The following is a 15,552-nucleotide window of genomic DNA, read 5'->3' as shown; positions in this document are numbered from 1 at the left end:
TATTAAGTGTGTGTGTGTGTGTGTGTGTTCTCATTTATCTTTAGTGACGAGGACGTCGAGTACACTGTCGCTTTTAGTTTTATCATTTTTAAGCTCTGACTTTTGCAACAAAACATTCTGAGTACACACACACACACACACACACGTGTAGGTCCCCACAACATGAGTAATACCTGGAAACACACACACAACACCTTGTTTTTGCATCTTAATGAGGACACAGCAGTTACAATGCATTCCCTAGTCCATTACCCTTACCTTAACCATCACAACTAAGTGCTTTACCCTTACCCTAACCTTAACTATCACAGGACAAAATGTCCTCACAAAGACAAGTTTGTTTGGACCTCACAAAGATATAAAGTACACATACACACACACACAGAGCATTGAGGATTATTATGAACTGATTATTGTTCGTTATATAAAAATGAGTCGTCCTTCATGTAGACCAAAACCTGGTCCTAATGAGACAGAACCTTATTTCAAGTTTACGATTTTAATTGTGGTTAAGTTGAGTTGAGTTAAGGTTAGTGTTGGAAATTAAGTGGTTATGGTTAAGGATAGAGATGAGACTTTGTTCCGTCTGGACGTCACTGCAGTGTGTGTGTGGTGTCCTCTTCTATAGGACATATGTCCAGTCACCATACGTGCTTGTGCTGTGGTCACCCACGCAAATCTATTTATAGCTCGGGAGTCGTGAGTGTCCTGACGTGCGTGTGTGTGTGTGTGCGTGTGTGCGTGTGTGTCAGGTAGTGTCATCGGGTTTCAGGGTGTGTAAGTGGACTCCTCTTTGTCCCGGCTTGATAATTTTAGACAGACGTCCACTGAAACTTTCAACAGGGGGTCAGATGTTCTGTCAGCGCTTTTCCACTCACACACACACACACACACGCACGCACGCACACACACACTCTGTTTTAAAGGACATTACATTTTCAGCAACTCACTTTAACTTTCACCATAAACCGCTCTGTACATGTGAGCGAGTTTAAGAGAATCTGCAGACGTTCATATGTATTGTTAAGGGTAACTTGTCGTGATGTTAAGGGTTAGGGTAAGGGTAGGGTTAAGCATTTGGTAGTGATGGTTAAGGGTTAGGATAAGGGACTTAGGCACTTGGTAGTTATGGTTAAGGGTTAGGATAAGCGACTTAGGGACTTACTAGTTAATGATTAAGGGTTACGATAAGGGACATATGTACTTAGTAGTGATAGTTAAGGGAAAGGCACTTAGTGGTGATTTTAAAGGTTAGAGTTATGTTAGGGTTTGGTAGTGATGGTTAAGGGTTAGGACAAAGTAGTAAGACACTTAGCAGTGATGCTAAGGGTTAGGCACTTAGTTGTGATGGTTAAGGTAAGGATAAGGGGCTGGGGAATGTATATCTGCGTGGCGTGTTGTGTAATATGAAGATTAGTGGTAGAAAATGGCAAATATTGTTGAAATTGGCCATTTTTAATTCCTAGTTGGCCTGCTTTGCATTTTTCCTCCCAGAAACTGTAAAATAAAATTGCTGAGTCACTGAAACAAAATTTCCCCAGTCATTGTTTTGTTATTTAATGACCTGTTTCAAATTTATTTTTAGTATATTCTTTATTTGTGTGGAAAATATTGTAAATAACTGCACTGCAGGGCACTGAGTTTTTTATCATTAAACTGTTTTATTTAATCAGACAGAAAATTGCCGTCTGTTGTCGCTGATTTCTAACAAACTGCCGACGTGAAATGAGGTGAAAAGTGAAAGAAGAAGGCCTGCTGACTCATTCTCTGACAGAAGCGCTCTGTCATGGTTTCTCTCCCTCGTCAGCTCAAAGTGCTGCTGGCACTCTCTCCGTCCAAGCTGCTCCCATAATATCTGCGGCCCAAACAACAAGAGACTGAAATGTGCATTAATAATTCATCTGCATATTAAACTAAAACCGAATTACAGCTCAGTGTTGAGAGACGGACGACGACATCGACACTGTGTGACGTGAGCGTTTGTGTTTTGTTTGTTTTTTTCACAGGAAGGCGATTTCACGCTCAGGTCTGCAGCACCTCGGCCCTCCTCAACCTTCACTGCCTCCTGCAACCAACGGCCCCAACAAGGAGCTGAGGACCTGTGTGGACTGGACGGTCAGAATCACACACACACACTTACCTTAATCATCACTACTTAGTTCCTAACCCTTAACTATCATTACTAAGTTCCTAACCCTTACCGTTTATCATCAATACTAAGTGGGAACCCTTAAATATCACTGCTAAGTGCCTAACCCTTAACTATCACTTCTAAGTTCCTAACCCTTAACTATCACTACTAAGTGACTAAGTGCCTAACTCCCTTATCATAACCCTAAACCTAACCCCTTTATCATCAATACTAAGTGCTAACCCTTAACTATCACTAAGTTCCTAACCCTTAACCATCACAACTAAGTGCCTAACCCTTAACTATCACTACTAAGTGCTTAACTCCCTTATCGTAACCCTTACCCTAACCCTTAATCCTAAATATCAAGTGCTAACCCTTAACTATCACTACTAAGTTCCTAACCCTTAACTGTCATTACTAAGTTCCTAACTCTTAACCTTAATCATCAATACTAAGTGTTAAGCCTTAACTATCACTACTAAGTACCTGACCCTTAACTATCATTACTAAGTTCCTAACCCTTACCCTTAATCATCAATACTAAGTGTGAAACCTTAACTATCACTACTAAGTTCCTAACCCTTAACTATCACTACTAAGTTCCTAACCCTTACCGTTTATCATCAATACTAAGTGGCAACCCTTAAATATCACTGCTAAGTGCCTAACCCTTAACTATCACTTCTAAGTTCCTAACCCTTAACTATCACTACTAAGTGACTAAGTGCCTAACTCCCTTATCATAACCCTAAACCTAACCCCTTTATCATCGATACTAAGTGCTAACCCTTAACTATCACTAAGTTCCTAACCCTTAACCATCACAACTAAGTGCCTAACCCTTAACTATCACTACTAAGTGCTTAACTCACTAATCGTAACCCTTACCCTAACCCTTAATCATAAATATTAAGTGCTAACCCTTAACTATCACTACTAAGTTCCTAACCCTTAACTGTCATTACTAAGTTCCTAACCCTTAACCTTAATCATCAATACTAAGTGTTAAGCCTTAACTATCACTACTAAGTTCCTAACCCTTACCCGTAATCATCAATACTAAGTGCGAAACCTTAACTATCTCTACTAAGTTCCTAACCCTTAACTATCACTACTAAGTTCCTAACCCTTAACTATCACTACTAAGTGCCTAACCCTTAACTATCACTACTAAGTTCCTAACCCTTAACTATCACTGCTAAGCGACTAAGTGCCTAACTCCCTTATCGTAACCCTAAACCTAACCCTTAATCATCGATACTAAGTGCCTAACCCTTACCCTAACTCTTAACATATAGCTTAGCCCTTAACTATCACTACTAAGTGCCTAACACCCTTATTCAAACCTTACCCTAACCATTAAGCATCAATATAAGCCCCCCAGGAACCCTGGCTGAGTCACTCAATGACATTTGGATTTTCAGTGCAGCAGATTTTTGAAGCAGGCAGATTTCAGCGCAGCCATATGTTCATGTGGAAAATGAAAAAGCAAGTGACTTTCTTCATTGACGTGTGTTTCAATGTGTCAGAACTCATTTTACGGCGTGTTTTTAAGTCACCACTTCTCGAAAGTTTAAGGTTCCGTGTTTGCGAAGCTACTTAAAAACGCTGCGCGGGCGAACGCTCGCTGCGTCGGGAAAATGTCAAGACGGTGAGGAGAACACTCTGCAAAATGTCGTCTGAAAATCTGTGTCGTGACATAACATGAAACGCCCACGTTTAATCAGGAGAATTAAAGAACGCTCTGTTTCTCCATTAAATTAAATATATTCTCATTTTTTTTCAGCTCCACTTAAATCTTACAAACATCGCTAACGGACAATCTGGGTTTTATTTGTGATAGACAGAGAGTCCAGATTCAGTACCTGGTCAAACGTCTCCGCTATAGATGCTTTTAGAGTTTTTATGGGAATTGGATCTTTTTTTTGTTTCGCCATGGAGAAACTGATGCTGATACATTTTCCAGCACGCTGTTGTGACGCTTTTCCACGACACAGTTCCAGCACGACTCCACTCTACTGTTTTGTTTTTTTTGTCGTCACTGGAAGAGTCATGAGCGCGACGCCCGACACGAGAGTCAAAGCTAACAATGTCCAACTTTAGATCTGTTAAAAAGACTTGAAAATACTACTTATAATTCCAAAATCTACTTATAGTTTCAAAATCTACTTAAATTTTCTAAATCTACTTATAATTCCAAAATCTACTTATAATTCCAAAATCTACTTATAGTTCCAAAATCTACTTATAATTCCAAAATCTAATTATAGTTCCAAAATCTACTTACAGTTCCAAATAAAATCTACTTAAAATTCTAAAATCTACTTAAAGTTCTAAAATCTACTTATAGTTCCAAATAAAATCTACTTATAGTTTCAAAATCTACTTAAAGTTCCAAAATCTACTTTAAATTTAAAAACACTTATAATTCCAAAATCTACTTATAGTTCCAAATAAAATCTACTTAAAATTCCAAAATCTACTTATAGTTCCAAAATACTACTTATAATTCAAAAATCTACTTATAGTTCCAAAATCTACTTATAATTCCAAAATCTACTTATAATTCCAAAATCTACTTAAAGTTCTAAAATCTACTTATAGTTCCAAATAAAATCTACTTATAGTTTCAAAATCTACTTAAAGTTCCAAAATCTACTTTAAATTTAAAAATCCACTTATAGTTCCAAAATCTACACTAAAGTTTTGAAATCTACTTAAAGTTCCAAAATCTACTTTAAATTAAAAAATCCACTTATAGTTCCAAAATCTAAACTAAAGTTTCAAAATCTACTTAAAGTTCCAAAATCTACAAAAATCCTGCATATTTCTACTTTAAAGCATGTAATTCCAAACTCGCAGATAGTTCCGCCTCTTTGTGGAGTTCTGGCTCCTGATTGGATAAAGTGTTTTCCTGTCCGAGATCACATTATAAAGATAGTTAGTCTGTGTTTAAAACTCACTCATATTTGAGGGAAGAAAGAAAATTGAACTTTTCTTTTCATTAAAAGAGAGAAAAACTAGCGCTGCCAGCTCCACCTCGCAGAAGGAAAGACAGACTTCTATTTTTAACTGATTCAACAAGAGCGAGCCTAACAGAGGGAGGGTTCTCTCTTTTTTTTTCTCTCTCTCCTTAAGAATAATCAGAGGTTTTTTTTCCATTTGGCTCCAAAAAAGAAAAGAAAAAACAAAGGAATTGAGAATCCTTCAAAACTCCGTGACAACTATGCTAAAAATAACCCGCCTTTAAAACAGGAGCCGGAGTCTCGTGTGAACTCGATCAAAATCCTGGTTCTGGTTTATTGATTAGGCCGCAGCTGAATAAGTCATGTGTTCATTAACGAGCAGTAAATAAAACATGCTTTGTATTTGTTAATTGGACGAAGCGTCGTCCTCCCTCCTGCTCCGTCTGCGGGAGACACTTCCCGCACATCAGCGCTGGCCTTTAGCTCTCTGCACGACACACACACACACACACACACACACACACTTAAGCACTTATTATTATACACTAAGGGTCTGATTTCCTGAGGGTTTATGGCTGCTTTTAGTTTCTCATGAGTCACACAGTGTTCTCTTGTTCACTGTGAGGTCAACTCAAGGCTTCTGCCTCTGCTTTTACAGGTATAGGTAACAGGTAACAACAAGTATAAAAAAAAACCCTAAAGTAATGGCTGAAATTACAATAAAAGCCAGACTAGTGGGGTTACTTTTTGGGCTGTAGCCAAAAATTGGAATCCTGGGATTTATGAATACACAAGTGAAAATGTCTGCGCTGACTTATTTAGTGAGTTAGATGGAAAAATACCACGTTTATCTCAATTAATCAACTAATTGTTGCTGTTTCTTTGCACATAATTCATATCTGTTGATAAAAACAATACATTTATTTATTGATAATGATTCTGACAGTAAGATGTTAATCAAACTTGCTGACACACATGTTTTCACGTGTGTGCGTTTGCTCTCAGGCCCCTGCAGCGTTTTGATTAGCACCTCACATTAGCGTGCGCTGTGAAATTACCCTCCTCCTCTTCAGCGGCAGCAATTATGTGCTCGACACACACTTGTTGACCGCTCGTGCTGCTGCTGCTGCTGCTGCTGCTGAGTGTGTGTGTGTTAGTTAATTGTGACTGAAAACAATCTGATTGAGTGATAAGGTGAGTTATTAGATCACCGTTTGTCTCTGTGTCTGTGCTGTCGCAGGAGAACGCCATGAACGGGGATCACCTGTGGATGGAGACGAGTTGTTCGGGAGAGCTTTGTTATCTGGGAGAGGACACCTGTCTCCTGAAGACTGCAGTGAGTCCTCTACGCACGCACACACACACACACGGGTCATTGAAAGTGCTTGAATTTTGTGCAAGAAAGAAGTTCAGTTGATATTTTAGCCTGCCAATGTGACCTTCAGGGTTTCCACAGGTCCTTGAAATCCTTAAAAGTGTATTCATTTTAAAAAGGCCCTTCAAAGTTTTTAACTAACTAGACGTGGGTCATTGAAAGTGCTTGAGTCATAATTACTAGCAGTGTTGTGGATTGAGGTTCCATGACGAAAATTGATTGTTGTTATTAATTGTTTCTTTTTAAACTTAAAAAAAAAATAAATAACTTTTCAATCCTGAAGTGAAACAATGAATTGCTGCTAAGTGATGCTAATGTAAATCAAATGCTAACAGTGATGCTAAGTGATACTTTGGTGCTGATCAACGAGGAACTGGTGTCAATTAAGTACAGGGTTTTATAATGCTAACCCTTTTAGCAAGTTTTTTTCTAATCAATTCGTAGCTGCCTACATGCTAATGTAAATAAAAAGCAGTAGATGCTAACCGCTACTTTGTTCAGCGAGGAACTTGTGTCAATTAAATACACCTTTTTCGATGCTAATCCCTATTAGCGAGTTTTTGGCTAATCAGTTAGTAGCTGTCTACATGCTCATGTGAATCAAAAGCTAACAGTACATGCTAACTGATACTTTGGTGCTGATCAACAAGGAACCGGTGTTAATAAATACAGGTTTTCGATGCTAATCCCTCTAAGCAGGTTAGTATCTGCCTACAGTACATGCTAATGTAAATAAAAAGCTAACAGTATGTGTTTTTGTCGATGTGGTTTGGTCCTTGTTCTCTCGCCACGTGTAATATGTTTCGCGATTAAACCCAAACATATTATTTCCTAATACTTTAAAATCAGGGGTTTTGAAACATTGGCCTCAGTCATTTGTCACACGGTTAAAGTGGCAATAAAGAAAAAGAGAGTGGACCAGCAGACAAACGCTGAGGAGTGTGAATTTGCCGTTTGCCCCCTCGAGTGAACAGTATGTCAGCGCTGTCGCCGCTCGCTCAGACAAACCAGTCATTATGAGTAATAACAGGACAGATGATAATGGAGCGGTCACTGAGTTATCACTGAAGAACACTCGCCTTTTTTTAAACTTAATGGAAGTGTGTTTGTCTGTGTGTTTCTTTGCGAGGACCAAAAAACATATATATATATACATATACCGAAGGAGGTGTGGACATTTTGGCTGTTAATTTGGCTAAAAAATGACTTTTTCAGGGTTAAGACCTGAATAAAATTAATCTGGAGCCACAAAACCAGTAAAATTAAGATAAAATCATATAAAATTAAGGAAAACTGTTGATGTTTCTTTGCTGTTTAGACCCAGACCGAGTGAAAGGGAAACTCCTCCAGAGTGGAGGGAAAAAGCTACATTGAAAAAAAAACACAGACTTATGGAGACCTAGTCCCTCCCATTTTGCACAGACTGTAAAAATGTAAATAAAAATCAGCAAAATCGTTTTTTGCTGAGTCATGTTTGGACTGTTTGTTTCTTCTTTTAGGGGAGAACAACACAGCTGTGACACAGCTGGAGAATTATTATGTCTTTGAAATGACTCGGCACAAATGTGTCATTAACAGCTTCATACGTTCATAAATGTGTGTTTTTCTGTCTGTCTGTGTGTGTGTGTGTGTGTGTGTATATCTCACTGCTCTCTGTGCTGTGTATCTGTTTTCTCCTTTAAGAAGTCGGCCCCCAGGAGGAAATGTGCGGCCTGTAAGATCGTCGTTCACACCGGCTGCATAGAGCAGCTCGAGAAGGTACAGAACACACACACACACACACACACATTTGATCACATTTAAACATGAAATGAGAAGAAAAATGACTCATTACTGTATAAACTCATGCTGCTGCTGAGCTGTCACTAATTATATATACATACATATATATATAAAAAAAAAATACACGTTGTACGATAATGTCCATCATGTGTTGGCCCTAAAGTCGCACACAAGCACAGGTTGTTTTTGTCGGAGCGGCTGAAAATAGAGCGGCTTCTTCCTGACTTCCTGCACATTGTTGTCGTTAAAACTCCACACAAAGTCAGGTTAAAGCCAGAAAAGTGTGCGTGTGTGTGTGTGTGTGTGTGCGTTCTCCAGGGTATTTTAATCATTTGAATTGCGATGACGTAAATGTGACAATTGTGTGATTATGTCACTTCATTTTAATACGTTTTTTGTTGTTGTTTTTTTTTGTTGTAGATCAACTTCCGATGTAAACCCACGTTCAGAGAGGGAGGGTCCCGCTGCCTCCGAGACGTAAGTGTGTGTGTGTGTGTGACTCGTATTCCTGATGTTGTGGGGACCTAAGTCACATTACAGGGACAAAAATCAAGTCCCTATAACACAAATGAGTCACTTCCTTCCAAGAAAATAATCTTCAGTACAGCACAGTACTGTCCACGCGCATGTTCACGTCTGCCCTCTCTCTCTCTCTCTCACAGCAGAACACACTGAGACATCACTGGGTTCACAGACGGAGACAAGAAGGCAAATGTAGACAATGTGGAAAGGTAACACACACGCACACTCACAGACACACACACAAACGTCGTTGTCGCTCCTTCCGTCACAGCTCAGTGTCTTTCTGTCCGTCTCCGCAGAGTTTCCAGCAGAAGTTCTTCCACAGTAAAGAGATCATCGCCATCAGCTGTTCCTGGTGTAAACTGGCGGTGAGCGTCTCGTTAAAAAGCGTCCTAACCAGGGTCGGCTTTTGTCTCTTTGTTTATTTATTTATTTATTTATTTGTCTACTTACTCGTTTCAGTTCCACAACAAGGTGACGTGTTTCATGCTGCATCAGATCGAGGAGCCGTGCTCACTGGGGGCCCACGCTGGAGTCATAGTCCCGCCCTCCTGGATCATCAAAGTCAGGAAACCACAGGTGTCCACACACACACATATACAGTACACACATTCTCGTATTTATACCCCTCTTAAGACTTAGTATTTACTATCCCTCAATCCCTCACCTTCACCACCTTAGTCCTCATAAATGAGGTTCTGCATCACCTAGGACCAGGTTTTGGTCTCCATGGGGACTACTGGTCCTGACAAGGTCAGTGTTTATGACAGAAAAAAGGTCCTAAAGAGGCAACAAATACAAAAACACACACACACACACACACGCTGTCATGTGGTGACATTAATGAAAAATGACGCGTTGAATCTAAATATAAAAATGTAATAAATATGTGTGTGTGTTTATGAGACAGTGAGAGTGTTATTGATGTGATATATAGTGACACATGTCTGATGTGTCTGAGGAAAGAAGGTTTGTGTCTCCATTATCGCACACACACACACACCCACACACACACACACACACACGTCCCCTGTGGTGGTCATTAAAAGTGAAGAAAATGTCACATCATGTTGTCTTGTATTTGTTGACCCTTTTCCCGGCATAAACACTGACCTTGTCGGGACCAAAACCTGGTCCTAATGAGCCACAACCTCATTTTTTGAGGAGCTGGTTAAGTCCAGGGCTGGATTTATTTGAATTGTGATTAAGTTAAGTTAAGGTTGGCGTAACGCTTTGGTTAGGCTGTGCAAATGAATGCAAATCAATGTAGAGTCCTTACGAGGCTGGGTAAGCCTGTGTGTGTGTGTGTGTGTGTGTGTCTCAGAGCTCACTGAAAAACTCTGCCAGGAGGAAAAAGCGGACGTCTTTCAAACGAAGGACAAGTAAGAAGGGACTGGACGTAAGTAACACCATGACACACGCGCACACGCTTTCTGACCACATGGCAAAAGAAAAAGAAAAACATCTTTTATTATTGAATCATCGTTTAACTTCCACACTTGTCAATTTTTATGATTAATCTAGCTATCTAGCTATCTATCTATCTATCTATCTATCTAAGCTAGTTAGCGAACTATCGATGCTAGCTAGCAAACTATCTATCTAAGCTAGTTAGCTAACTATATGGGTAATTTAAATTTAAGCCAGTTTATAACGTTTAAATATGAATGGACATCTGTGCATTAGAGTTGCACTGATGTACTATGACTGTCATAGTAAATAAAACCTACATTAAGGTAATTTTTTTGTCTTTCTCTGTCTCTGGGTAGGAATCAAAATGGCGTCCGTTCATGTTGAAGCCTCTCCCGTCGCCTCTCATGAAGCCCATCTTGGTTTTTGTAAATCCAAAAAGTGGGGGCAACCAGGTCAGTGAGCCTTTGATTCTATTTTAATACTCTTTTTATTTTCATCAATTTGACACTGTGGATACCCTTTTTTATAAAATTAGCTCACACCCTTTGCACTGAGAACTGTGAAACAAGAGATTATTTTATGTTGCACTGTCAGATCAGTGGCCGAACATTTAATTAGGACAATGTCTGGATTAGTTTTATCTGATTAAGTGGATTTGAATGTGGGAGGTTTTTTGGTTGTAATCACATTTATAGGACGTGTACTAGTGAAGTGAAAAACATGCTTATTTGTGCACTTCTTTGTGTTTTTTCCTTCATTCTTCTGCCCGCAGGGTGCCAAGGTGTTACAGATGTTCATGTGGATCTTGAACCCGCGTCAAGTGTTTGACCTGTCACAGGGCGGACTGCGGGAAGCGTAAGTGCTCCTTCAGCCGGAGCTTATATTTAAAGTTAACACCTTCAGAATAAAGTCAGTGTCACTAAGAGTGATCATTTTAAATTTAAAATAGCACTAATAACACAGTCCATTGCTGGGAGATTGCTTGTATCATCTCACTCCAGTTTTAATCATTATCCTCCTCTTGTTCATTCAAATTCACTGACCATGGGTTGAATAATTATCCTGAAACTTGCACCAATTACACCCACTCGACACCAATCAGCGCCGCTTTCTGCTGAAGAGGCCGCTTTTATTTCCTCTGTCAGGTTGGAGTTGTATCGAAAAGTGCCAAATCTGAGGATCCTCGCCTGCGGAGGAGACGGGACGGTGAGATTATATGCCGTTAAATTCAATTGAATTCTTATAATCCACAAGTATCGAGAAGAAATGTGGAAACAATGACTGGCTTAGTATGCAAATAATGTACTACATATACATATATATATATATATATACATACACATACATTAAAGATACTGTTTATATTAGAGGTTGAAAAGGAAAGAAAGGTTGTAGGAAGTTAGGTCATGGGTAGGTTGTACAAATCTAGGTTGTAGAATGTCGTTATGTTGGTAGTTTGTAAGTGAGCTGGTTGTCTGGTTAGGTTGTGGTGAGGCACGTTGTAGGTTGGTAGGTTATAGGTAGGTTGCTGGTAGGCAGGTTTAAGTTAGGTTGTTACGTTGTAAATTGTTAAGGTTTTAGTTGGATTGGTAGGTTGTAGGTAGACAGGTTTTAGTTATATTGGTAAATTGTAGGTAGATTGGTAGGTTGTCAGGTAAGGTGTGGGTTGGCTGTTGGAAGGTTGTAGGCTGTAGGAAGTAAGTAGAAGGTAGGTAGGTTGTACAGTAGCTGAGTATTTGGCTACAGGTAGGTGGGTAGATAGGTCTTATGTTGACAGCTTGTATGTAGGTATATTATAGGTCGGTAGGTTGTGGGTAGAGAGGTCATAGGTTGTAGTCAGGTAAATTGTAGTTGGGTAGATTATAGGTAGTTTGTATGTCGGTTGATTATAGTCAAGTAGGTTGTGTGGTAAGTAAGTTGCAGGCAGATGTGTTGTATGTTGTATTTTGGTAAGTTGTGGTTATGTGGATAGGTAGGTTGTGCACATAGAGGTAGGTAAGGTCATAGGTTATAGGAAGGTAGTAGGTAGTTTAAAAGATTCTTGATCCCAACAGAAACATACTGTATATTTGAGTATATAAATATACATAAAACGCTACAGAGCCCCCTGTCACAGTTTTCTTCCCAAGGTGAGAAGGAGAGTTCAGCAGAACATTAACGGTGTGTCTCATGTGTTTTGTTTTAAATGTTGGTCTCTCTCTCTCCCTCTCTCTCTTTGAAGGTGGGCTGGATCCTCTCTGCTCTAGATGAGCTGCAGATGAACCCCCAGCCTCCGGTGGCTGTTCTTCCTCTGGGAACAGGAAATGACCTCGCCAGGACGCTGAACTGGGGCGGGGTGAGTTCCTCGCCTTGACTTCTGACGCTCAGTCGCCATGAGAGCGACAGGATGTGGCAGCTTTTCCTCCCTGTGTTCAATCACTCACTGTTTTGCCACATTATTTAAATACATGTCAGTTATTTTACGTTTTCCTGATAATATCAGACTTTTCATTCTATAGAGATCAAATACAAAATTCACTTAATTGGTAAATTAATTAAGTTAATTCAAACTAATAGCAGCGACTCACATGACTAGTTATTTATGTTAGTTTGAATGATTTTTAAGTAATTTATTTGTAACCAAGTGAGGATTCTTTTAAGTTTGTCAGCCTTTTTTCTTTTTTAATTGGATATTAGTATTATACAGGGTTAATGTTGTATATAAATTGGCTTCAAAAAACCTTTCTTCTTTATCTAATGTAGGACTGGGTTCTAAAGATTTCCTATCGATGCTAGCTAGCGGACTATCTATCTATCTATCTAAGCTAGTTGCCGAATTATCTATCTATATATCTATCTCTATCTTAGCTAGCTAGCAAATTATCTATCTATATATCTATCTCTATCTTAGCTAGCTAGCAAATTATCTATCTATCTAAGATAGCTATAAAATAAATTATCTATCTAAGATATCTAGCAAATTATGTATCTAAGCTAGCTAGCAAATTATCTATTTATATATCTATCTCTCTATCTAAGATAGCTACCAAATTATCTATCTAAGCTAGCTAGCAAATTATCAATCTATCTAGGATAGTTGGCGAATTATCTATCAAAGCTAGCTAGCAAATGTTCTGTCTATCTAAGCTAGTTAGTGAATTATCTATCATGCGCAGAGAGGGCATAGATGTTGCGTGCTGTGCTCACAGCACCCTCTGCTGGACAACTTTTTGATGTCTTTTAAATGTCTTAGTGTTTGTTGGCTGGATATTTTAAACTTGAGCAGTCTTGAGCCGTTTATAATGTTTACATTTGAATTCACGTCTGTCGAGTTGCACTGTGTGGTCATAGAAGCAGTTGGTATAGAAAGTGACATATCTCTAAATTAATCAACATTGAATTCAATCAAATTATAGAATTTAATCTCATCGGGATCTCTTCAGGAGACGAGCAGCGACGCTCGGCCCTAATGTGACGCGTGGCACAGCGTGTGAACACCGCGCTGAACGATGAAGGACAAGTGAAAGACACCGGCGTCTCCAGCAGCTGCAGCAGCAGCAGTTTTAGTGCAGATTAAATCCTGGTAGCGAAGCTTTGAAGAAAGACGGCACTGCGCGAAAACTCTCCTATCTGCCATTGTGTGTGTCATCAGTCACTTATCAGCGTGTCCACAGTTTGTCCTCCGTCTCTTTCACTGCAGGACTTTTTCATCCTCTTTCTCTTGTCTTTGCCTCAGCTGCTGCTTCTCTATTTTTCGACTATTCTCTTTTCCTAATCTCCTCCTCATCTGTCTCTCTGTGTGAGTGTGAACTTCCCTGTGACTCTGTGTGTGTCAGAGTGTGAGCTAGTGTGTGTGTGTGTGTGTCTTTGGTACACTGGCTTCCTGACCTGGTCCAGGGGGAGCCCGAAACATACAGAAAAAGAGGTTTAAAGTATTTAAAGTACTAACTCGAAGAGAGAGCGAGGGGAGTTATGTGGTTTTGTTTGAAGAGACAAAGACGTGGCAGCTTTGATGAAAAGCTCACGATCTGTCCTTGCAATCGAACACATGAATCTCTTCATTAAGACACAACAAAGGATTAAACTTTCACGTGTGTTTTTGTGCTTTAACATGTTTGGTATTCTGGACATTTCTGGACAAACGGATCCTAAATGTCTTCTCATTCCGTCCCGTTGTCGTCCGTGCGTCTGCAGGGCTACACGGACGAGCCCGTGTCCAAGGTCCTGTGTCACGTGGAGGACGGGTCGGTGGTGCAGCTCGACAGGTGGAACCTGCAGGTGGAGAAAAGTGCTGCCCAGCCGGAGGAGGGCACGCAGAAGGTCAGGGGTCAACGGACACTGCGTGTTAAACGAGGCTAAAAGCCATTTGAAAATATGTCTTTTTTAAAAGTAGCAAGTTATTTTACAACAATATGAAGCTTTATTTCATCCTTTTTGATGATGGCTCACCTGCAGTACCCTCACAGTCCACTAGGGAGATTGCTGTTTTCGCAGATCCAAACGTAATAGTTATTTAAATTAAAGTTTACTTGACTTTTTCCTGTTTCCTCTGACTCACAATCGAGATAAAATGTGTTCTTAAATCAGGATACGAGCTGCATTATTTCCACTAACGCGCTGTCACTGTTTCACCGCCGTGTCCTCAGCTGCCTCTCAACGTCTTCAACAACTACTTCAGCCTGGGCTTCGACGCTCACGTCACACTGGAGTTCCACGAGTCCAGAGGTGAGTGCGGAGCCGAGTCTATTTTCATATGACTCTATTTATACTCCACTACTTTTCCCGCTAATGCGTCAGCTCAGCGAAGACGAGGGGAATGAAATGAAATATTAAAAAGGGGAACATTCACACGCACTAATGAGTGACGCTCTCTCTCTCTCTCTGTCATTTAAAACCTCCGTGTTTTGTTTTTTCGTAGCAGAAGCTCAGCATCACCTTTAATGTGTTCTCCTTCTGTTTCTCTCCAGAGGCAAATCCAGAGAAGTTTAACAGTCGCTTCCGCAACAAGATGTTCTATGCAGGAGTGAGTGTCCACACACACACACATACAGTACATAAGCAGGAATAAACCATGTGTATGAAACTTGATGTGAAAGTACTTTGTTTGTGAAGTACTTTCACTTTAAGTCACTTTACTTAGACGTTTGAGAAAAGCGCCACCTAGTGGGAAAACAAAATGAGCTACAAAGTCGAAATTAAGAGATAAAAAGTCATAATTATGAGATAAAAAGTCGAAATGATGAAATACAGAGTCATAATTATGAGATAAAAAGTCGAAATGATGAGATACAGAGTCATAATTATGAGATAAAAAGTCATAATTTCGACTTTTTATCTCATAATAATGACTTTTTGATCTAATTATGACTGCTGTGGATCAG

At 39.7% G+C, this 15,552-nt stretch overlaps 1 protein-coding gene across 5 annotated transcripts in view; it reads left to right on the top strand.

Moving 5' to 3' along the window:
- dgki (diacylglycerol kinase, iota) overlaps positions 1-15,552 on the top strand; it is a 51,051-nt gene that overhangs the window by 23,973 nt on the left and 11,526 nt on the right. For 2 of the 5 annotated variants that reach the window (XM_044021499.1, XM_044021503.1), the window contains exons 2-16: positions 2,007-2,115; positions 6,341-6,436; positions 8,159-8,233; positions 8,678-8,734; positions 8,923-8,988; positions 9,079-9,147; positions 9,242-9,358; positions 10,104-10,178; positions 10,549-10,644; positions 10,965-11,047; positions 11,338-11,398; positions 12,414-12,527; positions 14,366-14,491; positions 14,818-14,896; positions 15,139-15,194. In XM_044021499.1, coding sequence (XP_043877434.1) covers positions 2,007-2,115; positions 6,341-6,436; positions 8,159-8,233; positions 8,678-8,734; positions 8,923-8,988; positions 9,079-9,147; positions 9,242-9,358; positions 10,104-10,178; positions 10,549-10,644; positions 10,965-11,047; positions 11,338-11,398; positions 12,414-12,527; positions 14,366-14,491; positions 14,818-14,896; positions 15,139-15,194 — 1,279 coding nt within the window. Of the gene's footprint in view, positions 1-2,006; positions 2,116-6,340; positions 6,437-8,158; positions 8,234-8,677; positions 8,735-8,919; positions 8,989-9,078; positions 9,148-9,241; positions 9,359-10,103; positions 10,179-10,548; positions 10,645-10,964; positions 11,048-11,337; positions 11,399-12,413; positions 12,528-14,365; positions 14,492-14,817; positions 14,897-15,138; positions 15,195-15,552 lie in introns of all 5 variants that reach the window. The other 3 variants (XM_044021498.1, XM_044021501.1, XM_044021500.1) reach the window with 2 other exon arrangements.

This window comes from Solea senegalensis, linkage group LG3 (genome assembly GCF_019176455.1).
Source record: "Solea senegalensis isolate Sse05_10M linkage group LG3, IFAPA_SoseM_1, whole genome shotgun sequence".
In the NCBI taxonomy this organism is placed as follows: Eukaryota; Metazoa; Chordata; class Actinopteri; order Pleuronectiformes; family Soleidae; genus Solea; species Solea senegalensis.
The sequence above is the reverse complement of the archived record's forward strand: the minus strand, read 5'-3'. Positions and strand labels throughout refer to the sequence as shown.